The sequence below is a fragment of the Lates calcarifer genome, linkage group LG5 (genome assembly GCF_001640805.2).
Source record: "Lates calcarifer isolate ASB-BC8 linkage group LG5, TLL_Latcal_v3, whole genome shotgun sequence".
Lineage (NCBI taxonomy): Eukaryota > Metazoa > Chordata > Actinopteri > Centropomidae > Lates > Lates calcarifer.
Window position 1 is genome coordinate 1,643,668 of NC_066837.1, and position 21,470 is coordinate 1,665,137.

The 21,470-nt window shown below is 42.9% G+C and overlaps 1 protein-coding gene and 1 long non-coding RNA gene across 2 annotated transcripts in view; both read right to left on the bottom strand.

The window, feature by feature from the left end:
* The window catches only part of LOC108882535 (uncharacterized), a 39,342-nt gene extending 27,720 nt beyond the window's left edge, over nucleotides 1-11,622 (bottom strand). The window contains exons 1-2 of the long non-coding RNA XR_001960807.2: nucleotides 11,396-11,622; nucleotides 10,175-10,283 (exon numbers count right to left, since the gene is read on the bottom strand). This is a non-coding gene — a long non-coding RNA (uncharacterized LOC108882535). The remainder of the gene's footprint in view (nucleotides 1-10,174; nucleotides 10,284-11,395) is intronic.
* A 3,703-nt stretch (nucleotides 11,623-15,325) lies between these two features.
* Nucleotides 15,326-21,244, bottom strand: zgc:66455 (uncharacterized protein LOC393502 homolog). The gene is given in 11 exon segments (XM_018675073.2): nucleotides 15,326-15,866; nucleotides 15,938-16,093; nucleotides 16,877-17,043; nucleotides 17,805-17,866; nucleotides 17,963-18,063; nucleotides 18,150-18,191; nucleotides 18,687-18,786; nucleotides 18,788-19,084; nucleotides 19,772-20,295; nucleotides 20,925-20,955; nucleotides 21,042-21,244. Coding segments are annotated over 11 exon segments (1,956 nt in total). The 5' UTR covers nucleotides 21,123-21,244; the 3' UTR covers nucleotides 15,326-15,471.
* Nucleotides 21,245-21,470: the final 226 nt, after the last annotated feature.

The following is a 21,470-nucleotide window of genomic DNA, read 5'->3' on the forward strand; positions in this document are numbered from 1 at the left end:
AACCAACACTTGCTTTGTTCGGTAACTGACAGTAACGTTCGGCGAACAGAGCTGGATGGTTGTCATGGAGATGGGAACTCAAACTGGAGGTTGTTGGACCTGATTTAACTTTGTTTTGTGGGGGATACACTGGGCGAGCCGAGCCGTCAGACATGCTAACAGGCTTAGCATTTTGGAATGACTGGAAAGATGCAGCTCCCCCTTGTGGCAATTCAAAATAAATCAATGCAGGACTGTATGTTGGCAAGACAGATTTTTTTAAATCACTCATGAGGACATTAACGAGTATCCCGATGATGGAAATTCACTACAATCAACTTAGTGTTTGAGTGTTTTTTTTTTTTATCACAGTGGGCGATAAAATCATACGCTGTCACAGCCCTAATGAGCGTACTTCTTCCATAGGTGCTGAGTATTGCAGTGTAACATGCAGTAAATCACTCATGCCAAATAGACATGAACTGCCAGGACTCAAGGCCAAAGCACAAAGCAGAAGGCTTTGAGGTGAAGTCAGGGGCCGAAACAGGATTCCTCCAGATGAATCTATGCAACTCAACCTGCACGACTCGCTTCATGTAAACTGATTCAGCAGGAAAAGGTTGTTCCATATCTTACTGAGCAGACAGAGGGGAAGGGGGAGTGGGCCATTTAATTAAAATGTGATAATAGGCAGTTCGGTTCATGAGGGGGCTAAAACCTCCCGGGCTAAAGGTGCAGTGTGTGTTCCCCCGGTTCCTCTTCGGCCCCTGGAGCAGGATTGATCTTTGGCTCGCACAGGAGAGCCCGGCCTCCTCCTGAGCTTAAGGGCCACACACCTGTGCATGCATCGGGGCCGGATAAGCCCAGATTAAGCTAAAGTTACCAGCTCTCTCCCTGCAATGTCATTCAAAACCTCAACAGCAACCGCGCCGCGGACAAAGCACCTTTTGGGCTGTCCTAATAAACGCCATTAGCTTCAAGACATCAAACATGGAGGATTATGGGATTTTCTGCTCCCAAAAAAAAAAAAAAAAGATGGAGGGTCTGGGGGGACTCCCTCACTCAGCCGTCTTTTCTCTGCAGAGATTACGCCACAATTTGTTTTCCTTTTTCCGCCATTTTGTACGTCCCTCCTCCTTTTGCAGATTCCTCACAAAAAAGTGGTACAGTAATCCCCCTGCAGATGAAACTAAGAGCGCGGTAAAAAGGAAGATTACACAGGGCTTTGTAAATTGTTTCTATACACATGTGCATGGGTATTTGGGAGATCTGTAGGGACTTAACAGGAGAACAGAGCACACACACACACACACACACACACACACAAGTCGAACGTCGTTTCCCTCTCTATTCTTACTCCACTTGTGTTGACTGAAAACACGAAGGAGCTGAATCTGAAGCGAAGGAGGAGAATCAAAGAGATGTGAAAAATGCATGTGATGAGTGACGTTCGCTGCCTTTCTGCATCTGAACGAGGAGAGAAGAAAACTGTGCTGAGGCGACCCAGTCTGCATCGATCTGCTGATTTATGGCTCAAAACTTCAGGTTAAAATCAGATAAATTTAACTGAAAATTTAGCTGCAGTTCTTTTAATGTGTATGTCAGAATTTTTGCATTTAATTTACAGTAAAACATTTCTCTTTCTGAAAAACTACACCTACCAATGTTCACTAAATAACATGTTGTTTATCCATTTTTTTTAGTCCAATAAGAGACTGAAATGTAAAGGTGTAAAACTTTGGGAAGACTTCAGGAAGCTGGAACAACTCAACAAGAAATAAGTTTTTTACAAGTTTAACTCCTCTGTCTTTGTACAGATTAAAAAGGCCTTTCCTAGGAATAAGCTCGAATAATCTATTGGTCAAAATGATAAGCATAGTTGACATCTTTTTTTAAGAATCAACTAATTTTTTTTAATTTCAAGCAAACTTACACTTTATAATTTGTATATATCTTCAGGAAAACTAATTCAGTGATAATTTATGGTTTAGAAAAATTCTTCCCATACTTAGAAACCATTTAAAAGTCAACTAGATTATCTAAGAAACGCACAAAACGCATGAAACAGGAAGCATTTACATGTTGAAATGCATAGTTTTCACAGGACAGGGACAGTAGTCACTTATAACGACATTGACTTTAATTTGTTGTGGTTAATTTCCAACCAGGCCTTCCTAACAATGACGTACTGCTCTGCTACTCCACCGTCCAGCGTGGTGTCAGGTGTGGCTCCTGTAGGGCCTGTATAGACACCATAAGGACACCTATAGTTTATTTTCCTGCTCTGACTCAACAGAATCATGTGCACATACCATAATAATGACCGAGGCCCCTCCCCACCTGAACAGAGCCATAAGTCAAGTCGTCCCTAACAGGAGTCAAAGGTTGGGCTGCTGCTAATCCATGTAACACTAGGAGAATAATCCTCAGGGCTGTGGCCTGCCCGCTCTACACTTTTCTTTCTCCCTTTTGTTTTTCTGGAAAGTGATCTTGGAAAATTTTTCAGTGATGGCCCCCAGTCTGCAGATAGAGAGAGGGAGGGAGAGAGGAGTGGGGGTCCCAAAGACAACTGTTTTTTTTTCTTTCCTTTTTTTTTTTTTGCTAATTTGTGGGTCATGTTGTTCGTCCTACGGCAGCATTAAAGCTCACAGGGAGGCGCAGAGAGGACGGAGAAGTGGACTGAAGAGTCCTGATGTCCTGTCCTGCTGATCCTCCAGCTTCAAAACTTGTGGGAAATGGTGTTTACTTTTACTAAAGAAACAATGGTACTAGATTTGTTTTTCCAAAAGTAATCCTATTTGTTTAACAAGAAACATCACTATATATCAGTACCAGACTCCATTGACAAAAACAGGAATTTTACTGAGCAGAATACAGGAGCTGCTGGAATACCACTGTTAGTGTGTCTGTGTTACTGTGTGGTATTTTTACTTCAGTTAAGTATCTGATTACTTCTTCCACCACCCTGCAAGTCAAACAATACCACAAACACACTGACAGATGGAGGCAGTGGTATTCCAGCAGCTCCTCCTAAAATCCCTGTTTTTGTCAGTGGAGTCTGGTACTGATATAAAGTGATGTTTCTGGATCTTCCTCTTTAATAAAAAGCTCTGTCTCTGTCTCTATCATCAGAAACAATCTGAGTGTGTCACTTAAGTGGACGTACACTGACATGGACAAATTCAGAAAGGTCATATTTCCATTGTGATTTCCTGATTCTTTTCTTTGGCCTCACATGTGATTGACCAACTGGGCCATGCAGAGGAAAGTTGGTCCTGCTGATTCTGAACAGTGGTGAACCTGAATCTAAAAGGAAACCAAATTCAAATCCAACTGAAATAGTACCTGCTGAATTACTTTTCTATATTTAATCTGAATATTCTAAGACCTTTTGAAGGTGTATCAGCTCCAGATGTTTCTGACAGGTACTGTACAGGTAATAATTACAAAATGGGATTCCTTTAATCCCGACGGCTGACATCATGCTGAAGCACTGAAGCAGCACAGAAAAGCATCTAATGTAAATTGTTATAATCCCGACAGTGTGATGGACAGGTCTTTTACAAATAGATTCTGTTTGTACATCTTGTAACATATGGATTAGATAAAGCACAACATAAATCAGATAAGGATATTAACCAGAGACACCACCTCCAGTCAAACGACTGACAGCACCTGAGCGTTTTTCATCAGATTAGAAACCTCGCATTTAAATCTGCATAAAACACGAGGCTTCTGTTTCCTCACGTCTCCTAAAAGTGTGTTTTCTTGATTTTTCTGCAGCCTCCATGTTCAAACACATCACACACAGCGTGGCCTTCGGGCGGACGGAGACATCGACACTCAAGCCACGTTCCAGAGGAGGATGCACCCGCTTCTCCCCTCAGCCGACATTGCGAAGGTCTCTTCTACCTTAATCCTCTTTGACTTTATTCATGCAAAGGTCATCTCTGATTCGCCAAATGGAGGAGGCGATGGTTGTAGAGGGTCTCCAAGCGAGGTACAGCCTGGGGTGTTATCATTTTGGGTGCATTAGTCACTGATGCAGGGTTATTACTCACCAATGAAGCATGGAACACTGTGGCATCAGAAATGGCTGCTTCCTCTTGGAGAGCTGGTGCTGTCATTGGGTTTTCCCCAAAAGATAAAAGTGAGGGCTGATACAGCTAGTTCTGCTAGCTCCATTTTATTTTCAGCATGCTAGAATCATGGTGGTTTGTTGGTCCACCATTATGATCCAGATTGAAATATCTTGACAGTTACTAGAAGGATTTCTATTAAATTTAGTATAAATGTTCACGTTCCCCAGAGAATGAATAAAACTATTCCTGTGGCGCCATCCTGATGATATGATCATAATGTCTTGGCAACTATGGGATGAACTGGCTCCAATCCAACCTCCAGCAGTAAGAAGCTAATGTTAGGCTATAAACCAACTACACCACGGTCACATGACGTCAACGTCTCCACCACTAAGCTTCCAACTGGTCGTTTCATTTAGCTCTGAGCTCTTCTACAAAAGCCTTTCTTCTTAGAAAGTTAGTGAGAGTTTGAAAGAGCGTGAGTAGAAACACAACGAGGCTGTAAAGGTGGACTGGTGAGTAGATGGGTTTTCATGTTAACGTCCCTGACAACCTCTGTAGTCTCATTTAGACACTCGTTAGCAACCGCCTTTTTTAAGACACGTAAAAGCTTCAAACATCAGGAGTGGGGGATTTACTGACCCATTTTATGTCGGAGAATCAAACCTGAAAATGTCTTGAGCTTGTGTTAAAACCACAGACCTTATTTCAGACATTTAACCAGAAACACACTGACTCTGGGACGAGGGAACAGGAAGAGCTAACATGCTAACATGCTAACTGACTTCCTGGTTTTAGGACTCACTCCTGCACCACTCTATTCCTATGTAACAATACTGCATTCACCAAATTAATAATAGCTGATGTGGTAGTGGAAATTATGGAAACTCACCAAAATACCTTGTAGGGAAGAAGTCCGAGTGAATGGCTGGGTCTCCCATGTGACTTTGACACTGGAGACCATTGTCCTTAACCCACCCCTTCTACCACAGTCCTCGCTGATTTCTTTTAACCATGACTGTTATCTTTTCCCTAACCTTAACCTTCATCAGAAAGCACTTCTAAGAATCTTTTTTTAACAGCAGACAGAGAACCAGATCAGGAAATGCTAAGTGGACAATATCTGGAAACTGAATCAAAGCTAAAAATGACTTCACCTGCTTCATACATTGGCATCGCAGCACATCAGTTGAACCTTAACTACTTGAGGCACTGCAGCACCCAGAGGACAGCCTCGCACCAGCAGCCATGTAAGACAGAGGAAACACACAGCAGTGAAGTGGGAGTCAATTTAGCCAAAGTGCAAAAGAGAAAAAGGTCACTTCTAAGCAGAGACAAACTACTAATTAAGAGGAGCCAGTCCACTGCCTCCACACAGAGGCAGTTAAAAAGTCTTCATCTGTCATAAAAGCCTCGGTGTCAGGACGTCAGAGAGCCGCTGAACCAGAACAACACAAAAACCAGAGAGCGGCACCCCTGGAGGGACAGATGAGGTACGAGAGAGGAGAAACACTGCAGAGGAACTCACGTCAAATTTATTCATAAGCTGCACATTTAGATTAACTGTGTCCTATTCACGGCTCTAGTGTCGCCCTTAATGACATTAGCTCATTTTAAGTTAACGTAACGAGGTAATTTAGTAACTTTCTGCCAAAAATTAACGAAAAATACTGCGACTGCAAAGCTTCAGCCAATCACTGACATTTATTTTTAGTCTTGTAGTCTTTTATAGAAGCTGTAAAAATGACCTATTTCCCCACTTGCCAGGCAGAACTGCTGGTCTTGAAACTTCACAAGTAAAAAGATGTTTCTTGTTCCCTCAACATAAAAGTACATAAATATCAAGCAGAATAATGTTACCTCTGATAAGCTTTGAGGGGCTTTAAACGCCTGCTTCTGCTTAAACAAAAAGGACTTTAATCTTTAATAAAAAGCTGTAGGAATCACTTTGGTGGACGTACACTGAGGTGGACAAACGTCCACTGGATTACATTGCAGCAGCTGTTTTTCATTTGCTAAATATCTTTCTTGTTCATTTCACAGATTCCAAAGATTTTCATCCCTATCAGTCATCTGGTGGGCACCAAAGTACCAGGTTAGGTTTAGGTTTAAAAAGTACCAGGATAGGTTTAGGTTTAAAAAGTACCAGGTTAGGTTTAGGAAAAGATGTTGTTTTGGCTAAAATAGCTCAGCAAAGAAACAACAATAACTGTGAGGCTCTAAACGCTGCGCCGTCCACTCCAGCGTGGACTTTTTTTATACTCTATCTATTTAAAAGATGTCATAATTACTACGGCCACTAGATGTCGCTTAATTAAAGAACGTTACTGTGGGTCGTAATAAGCTGCTTGCACAAACGACATGTGTGGTCGTTTTTCAGAGGAGGACAGTCTGTTTTACTACAATCAAACATACGAGAGTTAATTCTGTCTGAAGCTAAACCGACCACAGGAGAATCAGAGTAATTTATCCACATCGCTGCAGACGTGGCCTTCATCCCCACCTCTGAGGTGACGGTTGTACTGAATGTGCTGTTTGATATTGCGACTCTGCTGCGATATCCAAAGGTGTCGTTTAGTCAGAGAACCGCTTCCCATTTCCAACAAAACAAAACTCTTCTGCTTCTCTTTGATGCCAGGCATCCAGAACTGGCAGTCGGTGTAATTTGCCCTCGCCAGGGTCTTTTCACAAACACGCAGCGTTCCCTGTTTGCCTGTTTTATTTGCTTTCATTGTTGAGTATGTTGGTTTTTTCCCCCCTCTCTCTCCTTCTTCTCATCTCTGCAGTTTGATTGTCTTGCGGTTTAATCGCAGCTTATTCCTGGGCCTTGTTTCCTTCCCCGTGTTGTCATTTCATCCTCCTCCTCCTCCTCGTCTCTGAGGGCTTGTTTTCTGTTCGTGCCATGGCTCTTTTCATGGGTCCCTCGCCGGCAGAAATTGACGCTTAAATACACAGGAGGAAAGAACAAAACAAACAGACAAACAGCAGCCAGAAAACAGATGCAGAGCGGCTGCAAAAATTCCTCCGTCTCTCTCTGTCTTAACTGTGTGACATTGGAAAGCAGGGGAGAGAAAAGTGATGGTGCAACACGGTGAAACATCCTTCACAACAAAGACTCTGAATCTGAAAGAAGAGCCAAGGCCTCGTACGTACTCTACATGAGCTTTACATGAGACACAGATAAAGGTTCAGTCACACAAAAACCTGGCTTTAAACCCTCAGGGATAATTCTGGGTTTGTTGCAACTTATTTTCGCCATCATTTCTCTTGGTTACGATAACTTTATACACGCTAAGTTAACAGCTGAGCTCTGGAAACATGGCGACTTCACTAAGAGGAAGTCAGAGAACAAGAAACAAGAGGATAAACAGACAAACTAAGAGCTGACTCTGATAGTCTAAACCTATTTGGATCCATTTAGAGGTCAAACTGAAAGTGAGCACACCTGAGATGTAATAATCGCTCAGTGCGATGTCGGATGTTTCAAACAGATAATTTTATGAGCGAACCTGAGGGTTTTTGTTTTCTTTTTTAACAACGTTAATAAACCAAAATTATCTCTTAACATTTTAACATTTTATAAAGAACCTAGAGACTGTAAATGTCATTAGACACCACCTTACAGAGTTAAAGGATTCTTTCACTCTTCAAAATGCTAATAATTGAAAAATGTTAATCAGAACCAAAAGGAAAAACACAAAACAATGGATATCCCTTGAAAATATTTTTAAGTTTTAAGTTTATGATCACACATCATTTAAAGAGTGTTGATTTAGAGGCTTATCAGTGTTTCATTAACGCAGGTTTTGTCACTTTTAGTGCAGCTTAATATGAAACGTTACATGTTGAAAGCAGACTTTTTGGGGAGCTAAAGGTTCGTCACAGTTTTGCCTTTACACCCTCAGTCCTGGGCTCCCCATCTGCCATCTCAACTCAACAATCTTATCAGAGCTTCTGCAGAAGGGACTCCGGAGAGCGGCGGAGAAAAGGCCTGCAGAGGGTGTGAATGTGTGAAGCACACTGTGCACCGAACGCCACAGACAGATAACAAACAGTTTATCAGCGAGCCAAAGAAACTCCGCTGGAAGAGGGAAAGCCATCGTCGCTGTAATCAGAGGACGAAGAGTGGCTGAAGAGGAAACAGAAAGAGCAAGAGAGGCAGGAAGAAAGAGGGAATAAGAGAGGAAGAGTGAGGCCAGGTGAGTCAGAGGTAACTGTTTTTATTACAGAACCACGGCCCATTACATCGCAGCAGTCTGAGCTGAGCCGGGCCTTTCAACTGGGAGGCAAATTCGAGGAATCAAGCGGATGATGAAAACGATAAAAAAAGGCATTCCAGTATCCTGTCACTGCAGAGCCACTTGACATTTCTGATGACATTTGAGCCCGTTTGAATCTGCCTGAAATTGCAGCGTTTCATCCCGACGTAATGCTACACTTTAGAAAAACCCTCCTTATCTGTGAGATTATGCCGCCGTATTATATGGAGGTATTATGCAGCGCTAATAGTGCATGTAGATACTTCACAAATGATACTAAAAATGCCTCGCATCACACACAAGAAGGGATTTGGCCCTTCAGTAAAAGAATACTTCCGAGTATGCAAATACCCACAAAAGAATTAGGGCTTAACAGATTTGACTCACTCAAACAATGGCATGCGGCTCTTTTCCCAGGATGCAACTGTCCGTCAGTTTGCAGGATTAAGGCTCTGGGTTGTGACAATGTGTTGAATGAAAAAGGACAAAGAGACACCTCCTTTATTACAGGGATATGACTATAAATGCTTCTCTTATTATGCCTGACGAATGATTAAAGCTCGAGGAGGGAGACAGAGGAGAAGGCAGAGGCTACGCACTGCCCCCTGTAGGATAATCCAGCTCACTGCAGCAGGACTGTGTCTCACTGACTGACTGAGGCTGCAGAGTTTTAGGCCTTTTAACTCCATATTTCTCATTTTTCACTGTGTTTTGGATTATTCCAGAAAATAAACAGTGAGCAGCTAAAGTTTCTGATCCTTCAGGTTTAGTTGATCAGATCATCTTCACAGATGAACACCACTGTTCTGATGTTTGAAGTAAGAAGCTAATGTTAGGCTATAAACCAACTACACCACGGTCACATGACGTCAACGTCTCCACCACTAAGCTTCCAACTGGTCATTTCATTTAGCTCTGAGCTCTTCTACAAAAGCCTTTCTTCTTAGAAAGTTAGTGAGAGTTTGAAAGAGCGTGAGTAGAAACACAACGAGGCTGTAAAGGTGGACTGGTGAGTAGATGGGTTTTCATGTTAACGTCCCCGACAACCTCTGTAGTCTCATTTAGACACTCGTTAGCAACCGCCTTTTTTAAGACACGTAAAAGCTTCAAACATCAGGAGTGGGGGATTTACTGACCCATTTTATGTCGGAGAATAAAACCTGAAAATGTCTTGAGCTTGTGTTAAAACCACAGACCTTATTTCAGACATTTAACCAGAAACCAGAAAACCAGGAAGAGAGTATTGTATTGTATGAGTATTTACTGAGGTACTGCTACTTTTATTTAAGTAAAAGATCAGAGTACTTTCTCCACTACTACACTTCCTACCTCAGAGAAAGTGATTCACAAATATTTATAGCAAAAAATTGGTCCAGTGCACCATTAGCCCCCCCTAAAGGCTGCAATGCTCACTACAACCCACAACATGAACGTCCAGCACAGTGGAAAAGAAGCTAAAATCATACAAATCGTTGTGAAGGTGGCACTAGATCAAACGTCCAAGAGGTTTCAGATCGATTCATAAATGCACATGTGGTCTGGTGATACCAGGTTAGCATTTAGCCACTTATCGTGGATCCAGGTATCTATCACTGTAGGTCAGCTTCTTCTTCTTCCGAGGAAATTTCAGTTACAGTCTTAAACTTTAACACTCATATTCAGACAGCTGTGGCAGCAGAACATGTTACAGCTTCACAAACTCCTGCAGGTTAAACTGAACTAACCAGACACTTTTAAAGGTTCATTGACTCTGGAAGACTCACTACAGACAGACTGGAAAACACTTTTTCTGTGTTAATCTTGGGCCCAATAAGAAAAAAACAACCTGAGATCTCAGAAAAAAATGCTTCCTACCGCCTCTTCAGACAGCACAGCATCCACACATCAGCATCCAGACGGCATGAAGGCGTCCACGAGCAGCTATGATGATCTCGACGGCAGACGACGAAGCTCAATGGTGATTCTGTTTTATTAGCGGCACATAGATAAAACAGTGGTTAGTGGGAAGCTTGACAGATTTTATAGTAGACAATGAAAGACAACTTAATGATCCTGGCTGCATTTTAGATGAGTTTCTATCAGGTGGAAACATGGCTTTAAAAGTCCTCACTAAGAGAAATCAAACCAAATCAAAAAGTTTTTAGTGAGAGAAGCTTCTTTTCTCAACAATTCTGGAATCTCTATTTCAAAGTCATTTTGATTACGCTGCCATCTCCTGGTTTATCACAACACCGCAAAAACAATGTACAAAGGGTTCAAAATGGATTGATAAGGTTTTTATTAAAGATCCACAAACACATCTGGGTCTTGCATGTTTTAAAACCCCTTAATTGCTTGACAGTGACCAAAGAACCATTTACTTTAAGATGTCCAAAATTATTAAAAGTATAGTGTCATACATTTCTCAATAGAAATGGTAACAGAGAATCATAAATGTATGTAATTTATAATATTTATCACTCTGTTGTAAACCCTAACTTCAAATACAGGCCTCGATCAAAAATACGTTGTATTACAATTTGTTTTTTCATCGCAACAATTCAAAATAACACACGTACATGCCACAGTGAATACATCATGACGCAAATTTTCAGAAATTATCTTGAGAGCAACAGCTATGAATGCTGTCCTCGTCTTAATTTAGCTTAACTTAGTTTAGCTTAGCTTAGTTTAGGTTGAGTTAGTTTAGTTTATCTTAGCTTGGTTTAGCCAGGTTTAGTTCATCTTAGCTTGGTTTAGCTGGGTTTAGTTTATCTTAGCTTGGTTTAGTTTATCTTAACTTGGTTTAGCCGGGTTTAGTTTGTCTTAGCTTGGTTTAGCCGGGTTTAGTTTATCTTAACTTGGTTTAGTCGGGTTTAGTTTATCTTAGCTTGGTTTAGTTTATCTTAGCTTGGTTTAGCCGGGTTTAGTTTCGTTAAGCATGCTCACTGCCATAAACTACAATGTGTTTAGGCTTCATATTCATATCTCGACAGGTGCTACTCTAACACAGTAATTCAGTAAAATAACACACAATAGAACACCTTTGGACCGAAACTTTAATGCTAATCAGCTAACTCGGTGTAGCTAACTCACCGGGATAATCCGGGTTAATTGGAGGGGAAACGCCTCGCGGAGCTCCTCCCTCTGTTACTCCGTGTTTAAGAAGTTTCCTCTCTCTCTGGTTAAACTTCAGTTAGATCCACTTCCAACTCCCGGAAACATTTCACTACAAATTACTTTACTTTTCTCCAGAGCTAACTAACAGAGTCTTTGTCGCACACCTCCTGTCGCGCGGCCGCTCGGAGAGCGCTAGCTTACGGGCGATGCGTTCAAGTAACCTCTGTAAGCGCGTAAACTACTATTAGCGTGTGCGATGCCTTTAAGGAAGTTCTGTAATTTTGTACTTTACAAATAGCTTGAAGGTGATGCATGCTAAAAAACCAAGTCAAAGAATAATGAATAATAATTAATAATTCATTTTTTTATTTCTTCCTGCCTGAACTGTTTCAACACACTGTGACTGCATCTTAACTAAACTCATGCCATATACCTTTGATTTTTAGTTCCATTATTAGTTCCACTGTATATCAGTGATATAAACTGAAAATATTTTTTATACCTCTGCTTGTGTTGGTGTGTGAATCGTTAATGTGCATTAATGACATTAACCTTAGTTTACTGGGCGGTGCCTTCATGGCCCTCTTTTGCCCTCAAATCCTCAAATTTGATTGAATACTTTTCCCTATTTATTTGTTTTAATCCCAGATTGTATTTCAGTGTTATATGTTGATGCAGAGACAGGGATTTTATGTTAAATGCTTTTTAAAAAATAACCCAAAAAATCACATTTCAGGGCTGTAAGCAGCAGCTTTCTTCCTCTCGTGTCAGGGGTCGACTCCGGGCTGCAGGTCAGTGCGCTGGTCACTCTTCTTCTTCGTATCTTCATCCAATCAGAGCTGAGAGTTGCTGCGCTGAGCAGGATCTCTGACTGTCCCGTCTTATCGGGCCTGAGCAGCCCCTCCACCCTCCACGGCTCCCCACCCAATCACACTTCACACGGCTCCGCTAATAGAAAAATAAATTGCCGGGGAGCCGATTCCAACACAGTGTTATAGGCATGAGAAGAAAAACCAGAGGCTGATTCCTCTGATATAATGAAGCCCATAACACTGGGATCAGGTTATTAAACACTGATGGGATTACCGACCGGCTCATCCTGACTCCAGATGCAAGGTCAGCGTTCCTCGGCTGCTCTGTCAGAAACTGTAGACACAGAGAGGAAAACAGAGCGTGACTGACCTGTGAGCAGCTGTGTGTAACGTGAAGACATTGAACTACTCAGTAAAAGAGAAGTGAAGCTCAGAAGTGGTGGCTGTTTATCAGAGGACGTGACTGATGACCTTTAATTCCTCAGTTCAGTTTGCTGCTGGAATACACCACTGATGGGGCTGAGTTCAATAACCTCAGTAACTCTGAGCGTCCTGTTGACCACCCACACTGCTGCTGCTGCTGTAGCGTCATTAGACTTCCTGCTGCCGTGGTCCACAGCTCACAGCGTGGAGGCGACGCACCGCTGCGACCTCTGATGGAGACAACAGGGACAAAGAGGGAACAGACTGAAGGTGACTTACAACAGGCATCAGGCCTGTGGTGCTGCTGGAACAAAACTAAATCCTCCAACAAGAGAGGAACTGTCAGACTGATCACTTCTGCAAATAATCATGGGCTCACTGAAGAATTACTCTGGTATTATTGAACCTGAGTCTTATTTTCCAATCTTTCTGGGTGTAAAAACATCACTGTAAATCAGTACCAGACTCCATTGACAAAAACCAAGCAGAACACAGGAGCTGCTGGAATACCACTGCCTCCATCTGTTAGTGTGTCTGTGTTACTGTGTGATTTTCAGTGGAGGAAGAAGTAATCAGATACTTTGTTTAAGTAAAAGTATGACACAATAACACAAACAGACCAACAGATGGAGGCAGCATCTCCTGTGTTCTACTTAGTAAAATCATCGTTTTTGTCAATGGAGTCTGGTATTGCAGCTCAATCTGAGATTTGTCAGAGATAATCAGATCAGTAAATCAAGTATAATAATATCTGCAGCTTTAATACTCTGAAATGCGAAGTAATATTTTGAAAGCAAACCAGCCTTCACCTGCATTTTCGACCCTGATTAGCATAAACAAGAGTCTGTGTGTACGTGTTTGTGTGTTTTTTGTGTTATGAGGGTCGCACCTCTCCTCTGGACCAGATGTGTTCTCAGCAGCTGAACCCCCACCCCCCCACCCTGAGCCGATCTTTGTCTGAATGCTCCTCACGTCCTGCAGGTAGACCCACCCAGCCCTCCACCCTCCTCCACACTCGGCTTCATACCTCTGCCGTCGGCCTGAGGTCGAGGAGCTCTCCAGCCCTCCAGCTTCAATCCAATCCACCTGCCAGGCGGCAACCTCCTCCCATAATCCTTTGCTCCGTCCTCTTCTATCACTTGTCACTATTGTAATTTATCTGTGAAGGTGTGGATGTGTAGAAAGGTTCATCTGCAGAATCCTGACTTAAACCGATCAGACTCCATCCAGTGTCCAGACTCCATCAGGGTCTAATAAATTTAATGAAATTCTCCCTCAGTAGAGTCTCCAACCCATGTTTGAGTCCACCTGAGGACTTTAATTGAAAAACATTTGTCTCTTTATTTCCTGCTCTCTACCTGTTTGCTGTTTGGTTCTGGGGAGGTGAGGCACAGTGGATTTATCAGAGCTTAAAACATCTGTCTCGTTCTGGACCCTAAAGAAAATATATAAGATGTTAAAGAAAAGGATCTGGGCTGAAGGGAACAAGCACCCTGTAATAAAGCAGAGTAAGGTCAGCAGACTCCCCATGTGACAGCACACCGCCCTGGATTAGCTGCTGTAAGCCTATTAAAGTGGTTTGGACTGGGTGGGCCGGTGCAGACTACACTTCACTCCCTGCACACGGTGGTGCAGGGGGTGGTCGGTTTGAAACTGGGAGGTCACAGCTCCACAACAGGCCTGTGTGAGTCCTGCTGGAGTGTCCTTGACCAAGAGAGTCGCTCTGTATAATCAGATATTTTCTGAATTTTAATGTGTGGAAGATGTTTAAAGCTGCAGACACTCGCAGTGTGGTGGGTCAAGACTGAGCAGGTTTAGATGCAGGGTATTATTATGAGACGCTTCTCTGATCAGGACGGTGGCCCTGAAGGTCAAAACACAATGACACAACAATTATTCAACAACAAAACACAACAATTCAGAAATGAAAACAATTGAAAAAACAAAACATTTTAGAAAATACTATATATATAGTATTATATAGAACTATAAATAATAGTTCACAAAACAAAACAACATTTCAGAAAATAAACCAACAACAAACAAAAATTCAATTAAATTCCAAAAAACTAAACAATTCTGAAAATGAAACAACATTTTAAAAAAACACAACAATTCACAAAAGAAAACAATTCAGAAATGAAAACAATTGAAAAAACAAAACATTTTAGAAAATACAATAATAGTTCACAAAACAAAACAAAATTTCAGAAAATAAACCAACAACAAACAAAAATTCAATTAAATTCCAAAAACTAAACAATTCTGAAAATGAAACATTTCAGAAAGCACAACAATAGTCGAGGAAACAAAACATATTTTATAAAACAATTCTCAAAACAAACAAAAAAAAAAATGTTGAGGGGTTTTGACCTTCAGGGCCACCGTAGCTCAGACTAGAGATTCGTTGGGTTATTTTCCACACAAGGGCTGATTGATAACTTCATGTCCTACAGTAGAAGGAGAGGAGTTAAACATCTTGTCTCTCACATGTGTAGATTAATTTTTTCTGTTCCAGGTGATTGAAAATTGGAAGTCAGCTCTGTCTGAGAAAGAGGACGACGTCAGACTCAGACTACGACCTCTTCTCTAAAATGAAGAGGGAGCTCAGTGGTCGCCATTTTGACGGTCTTCTGGCGCAGATAAAAACCAAGACAACAATGAGATGCTGTTTTGTCGTGACTTTAATTCATCAGATAACAGTGGACAGGAGTATTACACACTCAGACATAAAGTGAGAGAAAACTAAATAAAAAGATTTAAATGAATAAAGTTAAGATACTTTGGAGCGTCTCAGCTCTCGGTCCACTGTCCTGTTCATATCTTCCCACCCTCCCGTGGCTCCATGTAGCTGTTCGGTGGCAGCAGAGGGCTGAAGCGAAGCAGCGGCAGGTCCACAGCCGGACATCGCTCCTTCACCTGGGGCCAGCCCTCTCCTCTTCCCCTGGGGCCCCGGGCGGGTGGGGGCGGTGGGGGCAGGTCGGAGTCGGCGGGGTTCGAGTAGCTGTCATGGTGTTGATGGCTGTTGTTGTTGTCGTTGGCATCAGGATGAGAGATGCTGCTGTTGCTGTGGCAACGAACCAGGAAGGTCTTGTGGTGGTGGCGGTGGTACAGCATACCAGCCGCCACCAGCAGCATCAGGACGAGGGAGCTGAGCAGGAAGAAGAGCACGTAGACGCCTTTGGTCTCAGGAGAGAGGCCTGAGCTGCAACCTGCAGGGAAACAACAGGAAGTCAGCAGCTGTGCACACCTGGACAGGGTGGCAGCATCACAGCAGACGCACCTGCAGCCTCCATGTCCACGCAGACGGTTCCTCCTGATCCCAGACGGGACTGGTCCAGGAAACCGGACCTGCAGTGGCACGAGTACGAGCCGAACTGGTTCACACAGTCAGCGTTAACGTCACAGAGAACCATCTGGGTCCCACACTCGTTCACATCTGAAAAACACACACAGATCGCTGCTGCTAACACCAGATATGTTCTGTTTTTGACCTTTGGCAACATCATTAGTTCATTTTCCTGTCAGGTTATGATGAAACGTTAGTCCAGGACGAGCAGAAGAACAGCGTCATCATTGGTCTTTATGGATATAAACACATCTAGAACTTTATTAGGAACTAATACAGGGTCGTTCCTCCCTTTGTCAGCTGCACATTCATGCTGCCAATCTCCTGTTCTACCACATCCTAAAGGTGTTCTCCTGGATTCAGATCTGGTGACTGTGGAGGCCTCTGTAGTTTACTGAACTCACTGTCACGGTCATGAAACCAGTTTGAGACGATTATCATGCTGGAAGTAGACATTAGAGGATGGTAAACTGTGGCCATGAGGGGATGAACGTGGTCAGCAACTATACTCAGATAAGATGTGTTCAAACCGTGACTGATTGGTGTTAAGAGGTCCAAAGTGAGCCAAGAAATCAGCAGAAATCCAGATTCAACAGACCAGCCTTCGTGTTTGGTGTCAGAGTCCTACTCCTGGCTGACAGGAGTAGGACCTGCTGTTGTAGTCCATCCACCTCAAGGTTGGACGTGTTGTTTATTCTGACGCTTCTCTGCTCACCACAGTTGTAAAGAGTGGTTATCTGAGTAACTGTCAGCTTCAACCAGTCTGACCATGACCTCTGACCTCTCTCATCAACAAACCTGCTGCTCACTCAATGTTTTTCTGAGTAAAAACTCTAGAAGTTTTGGATGACTGCATGAATAAAAGAGTCGTACCTGCAGTCGACACAGAGAGGATGACGGCCTTCCTGTGGAGCCCTCTGAGGCCGACACTGGTGGCGACGAGCCCCTGCATGGCGGAGTGGACGGCCCTGTGCACCTGCTGACTCCCAGACCCCTGTCCCATCTGCAGCCAGAGGATGTACAACACTCCTGCACTCAACCTGCAAACACACAAACAGGACTAGTCCAGGAAAATCTAGAAACAGGACTGTGAGCTATAATTTTCTTGATACATGTTTCCTTCATTCTTTTTTTCTTGCAGCTCTCCTTACATCTTTTATTAAAAGGAACTAAGATGCATTTATATCAAAATTTACGACTTAAAAGTGAGGAATGACTCTAAAGCTTCAGTGCAGAAGGAAACACTGAAGTAAATCTGTTCGATGAAGTGAGGAACAACAAGGTGTTTGTTAGTTCAGCTCTCAGAGGAGATGAGTCTTCAAGTATTTAAGAGCTGGTTCCACCATGAGGGAACCACAAACCAGGGCTGCAGTCAAAGTCTTTTTATCTTAGGAAGGTTCCAGACTGAGCGAAATGACCTGGAGGTTTCTCAGTGTCAGTCACGATCAGAAGCTGAAAACATCCTTTCTTTAGGAGGAGTGAACCTTAATTAAACTGTAGCTACAGCACCACGCGTCTTCCATATGTTATAAATAAAGCTGATTTAAAAACAGCCCAGTGTAGGTTCAGTCAGATTCTCTCTTTTCCAAATTCCTCATCAGTCCTCCTTCACATTGTTGCTCCACCTCATGATGTTTTCCATCGAGGTCGAGGAGAAGTGGTTGGAGATTATTTTTGGAGTTGGGTGATCGACTGAGTTCAGGTAAGGTCTGATTTTTCGGCACTTCAGGTTAAAGATTAAATATTCAGGTCTGTTCAAACACAAACCTCCAGCAGCTGTATGAGGCTGTTGTGTTCTTACCTTTTGATTCTCTTGGTGGATATGGATGGAGGTGAGTGCAGAGCCTCCAGCTGCTCACTGATCTGAAAAACAACGAGACGTCAACTTCACGTCTTCAGGAATCAGCGATGTTTCTCATCGTCCCTCCAACACCTCGACATGAAGCACCTGTCACGTACCAGAGTCTTCACCGACAGCAGCAGGGATCTGGCCAGACCGTCCCAGGACTCGTCCAGGTCCTGGCTCAGGTTCACCTCCACGGCCACTTCAAACAGATGATCTGTCAGAGAGAGAAACACACTCATGTCAAAGAGACAGAGACACAGAGAGAGAGATTTAAATCTTTGTCCAACGTCCAATACTCACCACCGGGAAGATGTGGGACTTCAGAGTGATTTCTAACATCAACTACGAGACAGAAAAACAAAGTTACGTCACCTTTAGAACAACATGCATATTTAAAAATATTTATTGACCCTGTGAAGGTCTGAGAGTAGAATTCACATCCACACGTTCACCGAAGCTTCTGTTTTCTCTTTGTTTTGACTTTTAACCCTCTGTTTTTGCCTTTTCTTCTACACTTTGGGTTATTCTATTTGGTATTAAGCTTTATGGTTTTACATCCAGAAACAAAAAATATATGTTCCCTTCTCTCACCCACCAAACATTTACATAACACAAAAGAAAGAAAACAGCTGTTTAAACTTTACAGTGATGCTGACGGACGAGTGTTGTCCTTTTTTAAGTTGCAAAAGAATAAAAATGAAGCAGTGACTCTGTGCAGTCGTGTTCATTTGATTTCAGTGTGAAAATCACATGTGAACTGTGAATCAAATGTGCATCAGGACACAATAATCCAACCACAGATTCATCGATCACCACTGACTTCACAGCAGTACTAACTGTTCCCTCTGAGGTCCGACAGCGGCTCCACCATGTTGGGCTGGGGATGAGTCTCTTCTGGTTCTGGTCTCTCAGAGGTGGAGGGATACTCCACCTCGGTCCTGTTCTCTCCAGCGGCAGCCTCGTCCTCCTTCTGGATGGGTTGAAGTTTCCTCCACGTCCCTTCGTGCTGCTGCTGTCGGGCTGTGATTGGTGGATGTGGTCTCTTGGTTTTGACCGTCTTGTTGCTGCTGTGGAGACTCGGGGTGGACGGTTGAGTCTGAGAGGACTGACAGGGTGGGAGCAACACCTCTTCCTGATCTGGACGTCCCCTGGGTGGACACTGGCACTGTGGGCACAGCTGTGAATGGGTAGACATGACTGAAGTTCTCCTGAGCTGAGTGGAGGTTTTCACCCACCTGAGAAAAGATAGAGGATGGAGAATGATTCTGGTCTCTGCAGGATTATCTCTCAATCTTCACATTAGCGCGAGAATATCCTGAGCTGTTCTCACCACCAGAGGGCGTCAGTGTGCTGTAAACTTTCCTGAACAGTGTCCTCTGAAAGCAGAAACTATGAGCTTTAAAGACAGACTATGCAACTTTTGAAAGAAGAAATAAGACTACGACTTTTTTCTAAATTAAAAGCTGGGTCGACCACCCCACCAAAGGTTAAATACCTGGAACTCCCTCATCAGCTTTTAGAGCTGATGAAGCCTTTCAGGTGAGCGCTGAAACATCCTCAAGAAACCTAAAAGAAGTCCAGTTGCCTTCGACTCTAGAACTTAAGACAACCATTTTCTGCACAGTTTCTGTCTGGTTTAATCTGCTCAGCTCTCGTAAGGCTTGTTACCAGCTGCAGGCAGATGTTTTCAGCAACCTCTAAATAAACATCTGCCTGCACCTGGTGGAGACCAGGGTGAGCATGAACCAGAAAACTAAAGTTTGGAGCCATAAAACCAAAACAATGATCTGAAAGAAGCTGAAAAACTGAGAGAACTGTTCATTACTCCGTCGTTTCAGCCAACGTTCATATAAAAATACTGATTATCACATTATCAGTTCTATGAACAGGAAAGTGTTAACTTGAGCTGACTTGATTCCCACCTCAGTGTCAGTGTCTGCAGCCTCGTCAGGCTCCTCCATCATGGCCGACTGTTGATCATAATAATCATACATCACATCAGCTGACAGATGCTCCTGTTCTCCATCCATCACTGGTCCCAGCTCCTGTGGGTTGTAAACCACCGGCGGTCCAAATGTCTGGTAGCGGCCGTGGAAGCCCCTGTATGGCGGCTCGGGCCAGCCAGCAATCAGCAGCACCACAGACAGAGTGTTGGAGGCAGACGTGTACTTGGCTTCCCTCCAGCACTTCAGCAGGACCTTGTGACCCCCGGCGGGGTCGTCCACGTGGAGCTGATCCTGCTTGAGATGGCAGGCGTCATCAGGGGTCAGGTCCTCCAGTTGGAGGTGAATCCTCTTCCCCGGGTCCACCTGGATGGTCCAGTTGCACCACAGAGATGGGTTGGAGCACAGGTAGTCCGGGGAGAAGAAGTCGGCGTGGTCGGCGTGCAGCAGCTGGTGGCAGCTCCGCAGGGCGAAGAAGGCGCTGTCCTCACCTCCGTGTCCATCTGAGGACCAGATAACACCAGATCTAATTCCTTTCTTTTTGCGTTCTACTTGCATTTTACTTTGTGTTTGACCTTTAAAGTTTGATTTTCAGATAATCTGCATTTTTCTTACTCTCAATAAATCCCATGAAAAAAACAAAATCAACAACCAATCATTGACTATAATAATAATTTGTTTCACACTGGAGGAAATGGGTTAAATATAAAGCATATAAACCATTTGTTGGGGACTATTTTAGGAAGCAGATTTATCCACATTTGAAGCTCTAGTGTTTATTTGGTTCATTTTTTGATTTGGTTTTGGTCTTTCTTTGGTTCTATCGGTGTCTTATTGGTAGCACTTTGTAGGTAAACATGAACAAACAGTATCAAGGTGTGTGGGAAACAGGAAAAGGTGAAAGGTGAAACATCAACATTTCTCTGCCATAATGTCTTGATTTTACAGTCAGTTGAATCCATCAGGAACACTTTTAATAAGCAAAACATGAGTCAAAAGAAGGAACAGCTGAGATTTAGATTAATGAGTTGGAGGTTTTGATTTTAGTTTGTTTACCTTCACAGTCCCTGAATCTGAGAGCAACACATTCACCTTTAAAATCTCAATAAAAAGACTTAATCCTGAGTCTCACCTGGAGGTTTGTTTGTTTCCTTTGTGTTCACCTGTAGAAAGAAGAAGACGACACACACAGATTAACATCACATCCACCACAGAACAAGCTGCTTTCACAGAGAGGACGACAGCTCACCTGTGCAGCGACGTGTTTCCAAGATATCAGCAGAAATATGAGCTGTACACTTCTGAAGTTAAAGCTCTTCTTACGCAGCATTTTACCACTAAATCTTTCTCAGTTCAACAACTTAAACGTGTGAAGAAATGAAGTCTGGTTTTTGCTCTCAGCTTCTGTTAAACTGCTGTTTTTCCTCTCCAGTCTGAGCAGGTGAAATTCATCAGTTTGCTGATTGAGTTTCTTTTGCTGCCTGTTAGTATCACATTTGTCCAGCAGAGGTCACTGTTGTATTTTACATTCAGTTTTAAACATGTATTAATTTACAGTGGTGGAAAATACAGATTTTTACACTGAGAAATGAATTTACAAAATCTGTATTTTAATAATAATTTAAGTATTTTTATAAAAGAAATGCAACTGAAAGTCTTTCATATTAAAAGAAAAGTC